The sequence below is a fragment of the Bos indicus x Bos taurus genome, chromosome 2, assembly GCF_003369695.1.
Source record: "Bos indicus x Bos taurus breed Angus x Brahman F1 hybrid chromosome 2, Bos_hybrid_MaternalHap_v2.0, whole genome shotgun sequence".
Taxonomy (NCBI): domain Eukaryota; kingdom Metazoa; phylum Chordata; class Mammalia; order Artiodactyla; family Bovidae; genus Bos; species Bos indicus x Bos taurus.
The window spans coordinates 17,236,488-17,249,820 of record NC_040077.1 but is presented as its reverse complement, the minus strand read 5'-3'; the positions used below and the strand labels follow the sequence as shown (position 1 = coordinate 17,249,820).

The 13,333-nt window shown below is 38.0% G+C and overlaps 1 protein-coding gene across 8 annotated transcripts in view; it reads right to left on the bottom strand.

Annotated features, from left to right (window-relative positions):
* ZNF385B (zinc finger protein 385B) overlaps positions 1-13,333 on the bottom strand; it is a 368,588-nt gene that overhangs the window by 35,795 nt on the left and 319,460 nt on the right. For all 8 annotated transcript variants that reach the window (XM_027556267.1, XM_027556278.1, XM_027556288.1 and 5 more), the window contains one exon: positions 2,531-2,693. In XM_027556267.1, coding sequence (XP_027412068.1) covers positions 2,531-2,693 — 163 coding nt within the window. The remainder of the gene's footprint in view (positions 1-2,530; positions 2,694-13,333) is intronic.

Sequence of the window (13,333 nt, the reverse complement as noted above, 5' to 3'; positions counted from 1 at the left end):
TCCTTCCTATTCCCTCCCCCTTCCCTCTGTGACCCACCTAGACTGTTTATGAAGGTGTGGTCCCTGGGTCTCCTATTCTCTTAAAGTGGGGTTTTAAACAAAATCAAAACCAGTTACCAAAATGTCATGACTGTCTCTCATAATAATGTTATGACAAAAGGAACTTTTTAAGGATTTAGAAATAGGTGGTCAACAATAGGTTTTGTATTACATTATTTAGACCAGATTTCCCATCTGGGCAAACTTTCTAATTTTCTAACTTGAAAATTGTACAAAACACATGTGTAAATTATTGCTTAGAAGCCAACATTTAGTTGAAGGTGGAAAAAAAAAAAACATATATCTATTTAGCAAATATAACCTTTATTTTTAAATAGTGCCATTTCCCAACAGCTTTGGTATTGCTTTTATAGATATAATAGGACAAATTAAATGTTTCACTAGTATCAATATTTAAAACATGGAGAAACAAAAAAGTAATCTGAATGACCTAACCAATGACTTGCCTACTAATTTATGAAGATTTTGAGTATGAAGAACATGGAAAAGTGAGGTAACCCTCAAATACATATAGCTTCCATGATTTCTAATCCAAGTCTGGACAATGACATGGTGAGTGAGGTCAATACTGCTGGACCACAGGTATTTTGGGGGGGTACATAGGGGAGTGGCAGAAGCAGCAGAGGATATAGGATTAAAGACAACCACATAGCTACTGGAGAAGAGACTCTGGGCTTGAGATTTGTTTTTCTCTCCCCACTGTCATCTCCTAGGGTTCTTCTAGATCTCAATTCTCTTTCCTTGTTTATACCACTACTGTGCTTGATCTTGGTGTGTTCCTATTACCCGCTAGGCAAACATGATTATTTGTAAAGTCTTAAATAAGCTGAAGGAATGGAGTGACAATAACCTCCACTGTTTTTTATCATTTGCTTATAAGGACTTCTGTGCATAAGTAGCACAAATCAGGTAAGAAAACCTTTCTCAGAATATTATTTCATAGAGGCAACAATATCCTGTAGAAAATGAAATCAGGCAGGAAGTCAGAGATGATGGATCCTAGTCTTCCAAACACTGGGTAACATTGGGCAGATAGCGGATGCAATGTGGACCTCACCATGGCTTGCTGATTTATAAACCGGAGATAATATTTGACTCTAATAACTGATAAGTCTGGGTTAAAGATTAACTTGCTAATATGCAGAAAAAGGTTTTGTTCTTTAGAAGGGGAGAAGTGTGATGTAATAATTTAGTATTTATTATCTGTTCATCAGGTATCACGATTTAGTGATCCTATCACACAGAGAACAAAAGTCTTTTATCACCAAGTTTGAATCAGCTCATTCATTCCAGGCTTCAGAGCTTTGGGCACCAGCATCTATGGGACCTCACCAATAATGGTCACATTTTACATAGTCTCTTTGTCCGACGAGGGTTTTCTGAATCCTCCTTTTACAAATGGATTTGTTTTTCTCCCAAGCCCCTGGGCAACCACAGGAAAGCATTCTTAAGTCTTGTCCTCAAATTCTATAATGATTTGGAGAGGAGAAGAAAACCAGAAGAGCAGTGTGTGTCTGTGTGCTTCCAACAACAGAGAGGTACCTAAAGAGAGAGTCGAACATAGGAGAAAAGGACCACTCTCTCAGTTTTCCTTCATAGACGGTCACTGCAACAGGGAGACTCCTCCATCTTGGGTGCTGACAGGTGGCTGTGAATGTGTGGAAGCCTATTAAACATCCAATTTCATGGCATACCCACTAGAAATACAATTTTTTTTCCTTCTTCCTGAGTCATTCAGTTTGAACCTACTCAGAAAAACTGCTGATTCACTGGGACTATGAAATAGAGACTCTTCTTAAGAGGCCCTTCCATGAGTAGCCCATTTCCGATTATATAAAGTTCTTTTAGTCAGCTCATAACTGTGAAAAGTTCCTTTAAAATCTTTGAGTTCATTTATAACTCTGAGGGGAAGTCTACAAAGACCTTAAAAAATCAATAGCTTTTATTATTGGACACATTTCTAGATTCACTTAATAGTGTTACTCTCTCAAAAAACTTTACTCTGTTGCCCTTCAACTCCTCTTCACTGGGGTAAGAAAATATAAAAATGTCTGTTAATAAACAAGTTTAAGAATTCCTTGACTGAAAGATCCATTGCAAAAACCAAACATAAAAAGAATAGAGGGGAATAATAAACTCAGTATTTTAGACCCATTTCTTGATTTTTGTCTAAACACAATGTGACCAAGAAGCTTCCACTTATTTTCATGCATATATTATATATATATATATATTTATACACACACATATATATACTTAAAGGTATATATTTAACAACATGGAATGGTAACATATCATATGCTTAGATTCCGTGCAAACACATAACCTTTCCTGTGAAGGAAATATACTCATATTATAAAAACGAATCATGGAGAGTAACATGCAACAGTGGAGGGGAAGAGAACGAGGTGAGGTAAGGACAGGACCAGGAGGAACACAGGGAATGTAAAGAACAAAAAGTGTCATTGACCTGATTTGTCAGAGTTGTTGCCTGTGATTGGAGTGATGGAGCAGCTGGGATTAGCCTTTGCGCTGTCCTTGGAAGAAACCATTTTGGGTTTATTTTTCGTTGCCTCTAGTGCTTTGACCTTCTTGGCATGTTTACTTCCTTTGTAGTGGGCCTCGGCCTGGCTCTACAAAGGAGAACAAATCAGGCTCATTGTTTTGCTACTTACAAACACCACAATGGATGATCATGCAGGAAAAAATACATTCAGTCATAGGCACCACAGACATTTATAGCTCAGCACTCAACTACGTTTTTGGCATTTAATGAGTAGCAGACCAGTATCTAAGAGATTTCTGCATACTGAGACCTTTTTTTATACAACACAGAGGACCTGTGTTTTTCAAAACCAGACATTATACAAGTGGACAGAAGGGTTAGGGCAAAACTGGGATGAAGGTGAACTTTGTCATTAATGTCTTCCCACCACTGCCCATCTGGGTTACTTGTCGAATGTTTGGCCGGCAACAAGCACCTTGAGTGTCCTACCTGGGTAAGACCTTACACGACCACTTCATTTAGTTTCCTTTTAGCTACAAATCTGTCTTCCCTGCACCTATATTTCTCTTGGCTCTGCTCTGAGAGCAAGTGATGTGACAAAGCAACCAGCTAGAGAGTGGAAATGGCACTGCATTGTGGAGTCATCTCTATGTGCTTAACGTGTCATTCTGATGACTCCAATTCTAAGAACAGACAATAGAAGCCACAAAGGAAATAGGGACAATGCTTGCTTCTGATCTCAGATGTGATTCTGAAGTCAAAGCAGTTAGTACTACATTCACGTATACTCAAAGCATAGGTGAAACTGTGACTTCAATACTAGATCAAAAAAAAAAAAAAAAAAGAGTGATCAAGGCAAGTGATTTTTAAAAATTTTCAAAAGACAAAAAACAAGTTATGGAAAAACAAGAAAACATTTAGTCAATTTGCTGATTTTTGGAAAATTTTCCTCTACCTAAAGAACAAGGATTTTACCTTTTTGGCTTCTAGTATAATGCACATGTTAACTGAAGAATTAAGTATATTTGCTCCAATTTCAGAGAAGGCAATGGCACCCCACTCCAGTACTCTTCTTGCCTGGAAAATCCCATGGACGGAGGAGCCTGGTGGGCTGCAGTCCACAGGATTGCTAGGAGTTGGACACGACTGAGCGACTTCACTTTCCCTTTTCACTTTTATGCATTGGAGAAGGAAATGGCAACCCACTCCAATGTTCTTGCCTGGAGAATCCCAGGGACAGCAGAGCCTGGTGGGCTGCCGTCTATGGGGTCGCACAGAGTTGGATATGACTGACGCGACTTAGCAGCAGCGGCTCTAATTTCATTTAAAACAGACCCCCAAAATATAAACAAACTAAAACATATATTATATGGTGTATTAGCTTGGTTAGAAAGGTAAAGATGCTGATAAGCCTGTTATATAAAATAAGAAGCGAAAGCGAAAGTTTCTGTTCGAAGATTCCTAAAATAATAACTTTTTTAACTTCAGTTTTCCTTATATACACTTGTGTGTGTTTGAAGATGGTAATACTCATATTTTCATCCATTTTCCTCAGCAAGCAGAATATAGGTTGTGTGTGTGTGTGTGTGTGTGTAGGTAGATGTGGCAATGGACAGGAGTCAGATTTTACTTCTACATTTCAACTAAATATATGTGATTTTCCTAGCACATAACCTGGATCCCCCAAGGTCAACAGATTTGAATTGACTATACTTAGTCCCTAACTTTCTGAATATGTTTTCATAAATATTATTTTAGACTATCATTGACTTATCATTGTTCTTAGTTGGTTTGCTCAAGGACTTCTCATGCTGTTCTCTGTCAAGTTGAAAAAAATCCAATCCTAAGGGAGGAAAAAGTGTAATATTAAGTTTTATTAACATCTGAGAATGGTTAAATCCAGCAAATACTGTTGGGTAGGCATAAATTAAGAAAATACACAAATAAAACTAAAAATTGATAACATGAAGAAATAACAACAATGACCAATATTATTGAGCCTCTGCCAAGAACATTTCTAAATGTATTATGTGTGTTTGCTCATATAATTATCATAATACCCTGTAAGGTAGGTACAATTATTGGTCAACACTTTACAAATAGAACACTGGGCACGAGAAGTTAAATACTTTATCAGAAGTCACACAGGTTGGTATAGAAGGCACTTTGTGGATCTGAAATGCGTCCACGTGTACCCCTATTTAACTATACATTATTGTTGTTGCTTCAGTCACTGAGTCTTGTTCAACTCTTTTGCCCACCAGGCTCCTCTGCCATGGGATTTCCCAGGCAAGAATACTGGAATGGGTTGCCATTTTCTTCTCCAGGGGATCTTCCTGACCCAGGGATCAAACCCACATCTCCTGGTTGGCAGGTAGATTCTTTAATGGTGAGCCACCAAAGGAGCCCAAATAACTATGTATCCTCATTTTAAACATACACATACACTAAATTAACAATATAATTTTATTAGAAGTAAAAAAATTACATACAAAGCCCACTGCTTTTAATGACTAAGTGAAGGATTATACTTTAGTAGAAGTTTCTATGAGTAGGGACTATCTTCTTAATTCATGGAAATAAATTTATTGGATTGAAAAAGTTCCAATTGAAAATTGGACTTTTATGTATGATGCTATGGAAAAACTCAAACGAACTTTCTGGCCAAACTAACACTAACATAGTATGTTAGGCCTGAACCTTCTGTTGAGTAGCTAAGAAAGGCCCGCTTGTTTGGTATATAACAATTTCTACAAGACATCAGGAGACCGCCTAGTTAATTCATCTTTCCAAGTATACTAAATAGTGAGATGTTACTTTAGTGTCCTTTGGCTAAAGAAACATCAAGTTCTCTAAATAAAACCTCCTAGCACAAGATAAGTGGAGTGTCACTTCCTCATTATTATTTCCTGGCACCCTTGCAGAAAGCTAACAGCATCAATTAGCACTTGGGATTAAAGAGCCAGCTAAGTGACACCTCACTGGATGCCAAGATAGAAAGAGCTCTCTTGAGCCGTGATTCACCTTCCTTTTGAGTTCTGGGGCCTTAAGAAAAGTGAAACAAGCCTTCTTAGCCTCTGCTCGCTGCTGTTTGTGAAAGATCCCGAGTTGAGACAGTGGCAGACCCCACTCACTCATGCTTGGCATCTTTCCAATTCCCTGTGATATTCTTGGTTTAGTAGCACTTTGCTGTCCTCAGTACTGTATCTGAGGTGTCAACAGCTTCTAAATCCTGGGCAAATCTTCAAGTGAAACTGAGACATTGTTAAATAGCAACACGATTAACCTGACTTCATTATCTGGGAATCTCCTTAATTAAGGAATGAAAGCAACAAGGACAAGAGCCAGAGAACCTATGAATGAGGCAAGACGATTAAGCCTGATCAGCGATGGTTCTTGTATCCTTTCTGAGAGACTTGGCTAACCAAATGAACTTATTTTATACCTCAGCGAGTAATCAGCAACCTATTTGTCTAGCACTAATGGCTTGCTTTCTGATTCCCTTCCAAAAGTACTTCTATACACCCTAAACTGGCAGTAATCAAATAAACCCCTTGCCAAGAATTGTCAAAATCAGAGAGTTACCCAAAGCATCATACTGACTTTCACACAGGAATTCATTGATATCTAGGCTCTTACAGAGGTCACTCCAGTAGCTACCTGACCACCCAATGGTAGAGGAATAGCTTGGACAGGAGATGACATCCTGGGATGTTTTTTCCTTCCATTCATCTCTATCTTTATTACTAAGGCCCCTCACTTTCTGAAATCTCCACTTCTCTTAGGACCCTACTGGTCCAAAGAAAAAAGATAAATAATGAGATAATGCATTACTTTACAAATAAAAATGCTATAATGAGAAATTCGATAATTCGCTGAGCTCCCATATCTGTTTTTTACCTTATTTCTAGTTTGGACTTCAGAGAGGTAGATAGGATCTTGAAAGAAGACACTGAACTATGTTTTCTTTGGGCAGAACGAACAGCCCAAACACAAACTGGCAGGTGGCTGGAGCAGAGTAAAGTCACTGGAGGAAGTCCTCAACTATTTATTTACTAAGAGACCCAATTGTTTTGCATCTTAAAATGTAATTGGAACTGTTCCCTTAATTACAGAAAGTGTATCATTAAAACTGTTGGCACTGATTTTTCTGAGACCTTAGATTTCAATGCCTCAAGCAGTGTTAGTTGGGAAGTAGCAGAGGCCAGTTACTTTTCAGAAAAAAAAATGTATATACTCTATATACGAAAATGCCAAATAAAACAGATGTCAAACAAACTACCATAAACCAGCCTAAATTAACAAGGGGGAAAAAAAAACCCTGATTATTCCACAGGGAATTACACCTGCCATATGCTAGACATTGTGAAAGATTAAAAACAAAGGCCCCTTGCTCACAAGAACACCAATACAGTATACTAATGCATATATATGGAATTTAGAAAGATGGTAACAATAACCCTGTGTACGAGACAGCAAAAGAGACACTGATGTAGAACAGTCTTATGGACTCTGTGGGAGAGGGAGAGGGTGGGAAGATTTGGGAGAATGGCATTGAAACATGTAAAATATCATGTATGAAACGAGATGCCAGTCCAGGTTCGATGCACGATACTGGATGCTTGGGGCTAGTGCACTGGGACGACCCAGAGGGATGGTATGGGGAGGGAGGAGGGAGGAGGGTTCAGGATGGGGAACACATGTATACCTGTGGCGGATTCATTTTGATATTTGGCAAAACTAATACAATTATGTAAAGTTTAAAAATTAAAAAAAAAAAAAAAAGAATGGTAGTTGGAAGAAAAGACGGACGTATAAAAAACTATAACCCAAACAGAGAGTGAAACTATAAAATGGAAGATAAACTGGAACAAAGAAATCTGGGAGTCAGAGGAGAGGTAAATCTCTTTGGATTGGAGGAGGACCGTGGGGGCTTCAAGGAAAAGGAATATCAGAGCTGTGCCCTACTTCTAGGGTGGAGTTCTGAAGAGGCAGTGTGGAGGCAGAGGCATTTCAGGTAGAGGGACCAGCATGTGCTGGGCAAGTGAAGTCCTGGGAATTGTGCAGTGTTTCCCGGGCATAGCTGCTTTTCAGTATCACTAGAACACAGACATATAAAAGGAACAACAGGGAAAGGCTGCCACATCCAGCATTATTATCCAGTGTAAAACAGAAAATATAGCATAGTATTCTACAAGTAAAAAACAATGTTCTACTTGTAGGCATCTTTTATATAGATGGCTATAAGAACGTTGTTGCTTTTAAATCACAGATTTTATCCTCTGCTGCAAACTATAATCCTATACTCAAAGCACAACTAAATTATTTATACAGAAGATTTAATAATTTGAGATAAAAGCATGACACTTAAAATACCATAGTTAGATATATTAGAGTTTACTGAACAGTAGCTACATAATTCGGAGAAGGCAATAGCACCCCACTCCAGTACTTTTGCCTGGAAAATCCCATAGACGGAGGAGCCTGGTAGGCTGCAGCCCATGGGGTCGCTAAAAGTAGGACACGACTGACAGACTTCACTTTCACGCATTGGAGAAGGAAATGGCAACCCACTCCTGTTCTTGCCTGGAGAATCCCAGGGACAGGGGAGCCTTGTGGGCTTCCGTTGGTGGGGTTGCACAGAGTCGGACACGACTGAAGCGACTTAGCAGCAGGAGCAGCTAGATAATTACTTGAATCTTTGCTTTAACATAAGGCTACATTCAACTCTAAACATGCTTTATTTTTTTGCACATTTGTTGCATTGATAAGATCACATCCTCTCAGAGACAATGCTACAACATAAGAAACATAAAATACACCCAAGAGAAAGGCTTACTTAATCCAAAGATAAGTCTTTCTGCTGATATTTGCAATTTTAAGGCCTGCAATATCAGTAATGATGTACTACTGGCTTTGATATTCACTTTGTTTAGTCCTCCTCTACTGGGATCTGTTGAAAACAAAGTCCAAACACAATTATAACCGTTAGGAGATTTTCAGCTTAAAAAGATGCAATGACTTTGCTAATTCATATGTTACAGCTAAGTGAAACACTCCAGGGGGCTATAGCCTGTCCAGGGTGGCCACGCTGTGCACTGTGTGTGCTGGGGGGGTGAGGGGGACTACTGTCACACAGACTTTAATGTGAATAGGGTCCTCTGGATTCCTTCAAGGCCAGAACTCTGGCTATGGTGTTTCATATTTACTGGCTTTGTAGTATATATGTATAAAGGCCATCAACTTCAAATATTTCTATATTATTAAAGAGAAAAGTGGTTACTCCAGGAAGAAAATAATGTATGCTCTAGATTGCTGATTCCCTTTGGGCCTAATTCAGATTCTATCAAAATATCACGAAACAGAAGTAGAGATGCTGGATTACAGCTGCTTTTAAAATGCCACTATGTGAATATATGAGCATTACACATGTATGTGTTTATGTTTTCCAAACTTTTCCATATAGGTAAATTAAGCCATTTCTTAAAAATGCTAAGATTTTTGGTGGGCTTCAAGGTAGTTTTTCAAATGTACTCTCTTAGCTAAGAGTACTGATGTTCAGGCTTCTGGTGCATAATTCACTGGTAGAATTACTTTACACATTGAAATATGGAGAAGCTATAAATGGACCTAACAGCCACAACAGAATTTACATGATGAATTAAAAAAAAATTGCAGTTTGAGTTTAAAATTACCTAGAATATAGCGAAAAGTGGCTTTTTAAAGAAGGGGCTTTAATCTTTTAAATAAAATTGTTTATGTACAATTCCAAGTGAACAAAAATTGGCCTCATCTTTCCAGTGAGTTTTATATTTCAACTATGTGAAGGCAGATTATTACGTTTAGATGATTCCCACAATCCAAAGTTCTGCCCCTGATTATCCAACTATACTCTATATTTCCAGTTTAGAGTTGAGGAGAATGGGGCATAAAAGAGACAGTTATTGGAGACTGACTATATCAGTTGTGATCTAAGCTCCAAATCCTTTCATTTGCTGAATTCTGCTCTCCCTTCCTGTTATTTCCTTTCTTTCAAAGTAGGCCAAAATTAAAAATAATCTCCTTTTGAAAACAAATTAATCATATATATGGGTCAAGGTAAAGTTCATCCCAGAAAATTAATTTCTTAATTCTATCATGAATACTGTAAACTATAGAGACTATATTTTTTAAATGAGGCCACCATCACCCTAATACCAAAACCTGACAAAGATGCCACACAAAAAAGAAAACTACAGGCCAATATCACTGATGAACATAGATGCAAAATCCTTAACAAAATTCTAGCAATCAGAATCCAGCAACACATTAAAAAGATCATACACCATGACCAAGTGGGCTTTATCCCAGGGATGCAAGGATTCTTCAATATCCGCAAATCAATCAATGTGATACACCACATTAACAAACTGAAAAATAAAAACCATATGATTATCTCAATAGATGCAGAGAAAGCCTTTGACAAAATTCAACATCCATTTATGATTAAAACTCTCCAGAAAGCAGGAATAGAAGGAACATACCTCAACATAATAAAAGCTATATATGACAAACCCACAGCAAACATCCTCAATGGTGAAAAATTGAAAGCATTTCCTCTAAAGTCAGGAACAAGACAAGGGAGCCCACTTTCACCATTATATTCAACATAGTTCTGGAAGTTTTGGCCACAGCAATCAGAGCAGAAAAAGAAATAAAAGGCATCCAAATTGGAAAAGAAGAAGTAAAACTCTCTCTGTTTGCAGATGACATGATCCTCTACATAGAAAACCCTAAAGACTCCACCAGAAAATTACTAGAACTAATCAATGATTATAGTAAAGTTGCAGAATATAAAATCAAGACACAGAAATCCCTTGTATTCCTATACACTAATAATGAGAAAATAGAAAGAGAAATTAAGGAAACAATTTCATTCACCGTTGCAATGAAAAGAATAAAATACTTAGGAATATATCTACCTAAAGAAATTAAAGACCTATATATAGAAAACTATAAAACATTGGTGAAAGAAATCAAAGAGGAAACTAATAGATGGAGAAATATACCATGTTCATGGATTGGAAGAATCAATATAGTGAAAATGAGTATACTATCCTAACCAATTTATAGATTCAATGCAATCCCTATCAAGCTACCAACAGTATTCTTCACAGAGCTAGAACAAATAATTTCACAATTTGCATGGAAATACAAAAAACCCCAAATAGCCAAAGCTATCTTGAGAAAGAAGAATGGAACTGGAGGAATCAACCTGCCTGACTTCAGGCTCTACTACAAAGCCACAGTCATCAAGACAGTATGGTACTGGCACAAAAACAGAAATATAGATCAATGGAATAAAATAGAAAGCCCAGAGATAAATCCACGCACATATGGACACCTTATCTTTGACAAAGGAGGCAAGAATATACAATGCATTAAAGACAATCTCTTTAACAAGTGGTGCTGGGAAAGCTGGTCAACCACTTGTAAAATAATGAAACTAGAGCACTTTCTAACACCATACACAAAAATAAACTCAAAATGGATTAAAGATCTCAACATAAGACCAGAAACTATAAAACTCCTAGAGGAGAACACAGGCAAAACACTCTCTGACATACATCACAGCAGGATCCTCTATGACCCACCTCCCAGAATATTGGAAATAAAAGCAAAAATAAACAAATGGGACCTAATTAACCTTAAAAGCTTCTGCACATCAAAGGAAACTATTAGCAAGGTGAAAAGACAGCCTTCAGAATGGGAGAAAATAATAGCAAATGAAGCAACTGACAAACAACTAATCTCAAATACATACAAGCAACTCCTACAGCTCAACTCCAGAAAAATAAATGACCCAATCAAAAAATGGGCCAAAGAACTAGACATTTCTCCAAAGAAGACATACAGATGGCTAACAAACACATGAAAAGATGCTCAACATCACTCATTATCAGAGAAATGCAAATCAAAACCATTATGAGGTACCATTTCACGCCAGTCAGAATGGCTGCGATCCAAAAGTCTACAAATAAATGCTGGAGAGGGTGTGGAGAAAAGGGAACCCTCTTACACTGTTGGTGGGAATGCAAACTAGTACAGCCACTATGGAGAACAGTGTGGAGATTCCTTAAAAAACTGGAAATAGAACTGCCTTATGATCCAGCAATCCCACTGCTGGGCATACACACTGAGGAAACCAGAAGGGAAAGAGACACGTGTACCCCAATGTTCATCGCAGCACTGTTTATAATAGCCAGGACATGGAAGCAACCTAGATGTCCATCAGCAGATGAATGGATAAGACAGCTGTGGTACATATACACAATGGAGTATTACTCGGCCATTAAAAAGAATACATGTGAATCAGTTCTAATGAGATGGATGAAACTGGAACCTATTATACAGAGTGAAGTAAGCCAGAAAGAAAAACACCAATACAGTATACTAACGCATATATATGGAATTTAGAAAGATGGTAACAATACCCCTGTATACGAGACAGCAAAAGAGACACTGATGTATAGAACAGTCTTTTGGACTCTGTGGGAGAGGGAGAGGGTGGGATGATTTGGGAGAATGGCACTGAAATATGTATAATATCATATATGAAATGAGTCACCAGTCCAGGTTCGATGCACGATACTGGATGCTTGGGGCTGGTGCACTGGGATGACCCAGAGGGATGGTATGGGGAGGGAGGAGGGAGGAGGGTTCAGGATGGGGAACACATGTACACCTGTGGCAGATTCATTTTGATATATGGCAAGACCAATACAATATTGTAAAGTTAAATAAAATAAAATTAAAACAAACAAAAAAAAACCAAAAAAAATAAATTTATTTATTTAATTGGAGGCTAATTACTTTATAATATTGTGGTGGTTTTTGCCATACATTCACATGAATCGGTCATGGGTGTATATGTGTTCCCCATCCTGAACCCCCATCCTACCTCCCTCCCCATCCCATCCCTCTGGGTCATCCCAGTGCACCAGCCCTGAGCACCCTGTCTCATGCATCATACCTGGACTGGCAATCTATTTTACATATGATAATATACATGTTTCAATGCTATTCTCTCAAATCATCCCACCCTCGCCTTCTCCCACAGAGTCCAAAAGTCTGTTCTTTATATCTGTGTCTCTTTCACTGTCTCACATATAGGGTCATCATTACCATCTTTCTAAATTCCATATATATGCGTTAGTATACTGTATTGGTATATTTCTTTTTGACTTACTTCGCTCTGTATAATAGGCTCCAGTTTCATCCACTTCATTAGAATTGATTCAAATGCATTCTTTTTAATAGCTGAGTAATATTTCTGCTTTATTGACTATGCCAAAGCCTTTGACTGTGTGGGTCACAATAAACTGTGGAAAATTCTGAAAGAGATGGGAATACCAGACTACCTGACCTGCCTCTTGAGAAACCTATATGCAGGTCAGGAAGCAACAGTTAGAACTGGACATGGAAAACAGACTGGTTCCAAATAGGAAAAGGAGGACTTCAAGGCTGTATATTGTCACTCTGCTTATTTAACTTATATGCAGAGTACATCATGAGAAACTCTGGGCTAGAAGAAGCACAAGCTGGAATCAAGATTGCCAGGAGAAATATCAATAACCTCAGATATGCAGATGACACCACCCTTATGGCAGAAAGTGAAGAGGAACTCAAAAGCCTCTTGATGAAAGTGAAAGAGGAGAGTGAAAAAGTGGGCTTAAAGCTCAACATTCAGAAAATGAAGGTCATGGCATCTGATCCCATCACTTCATG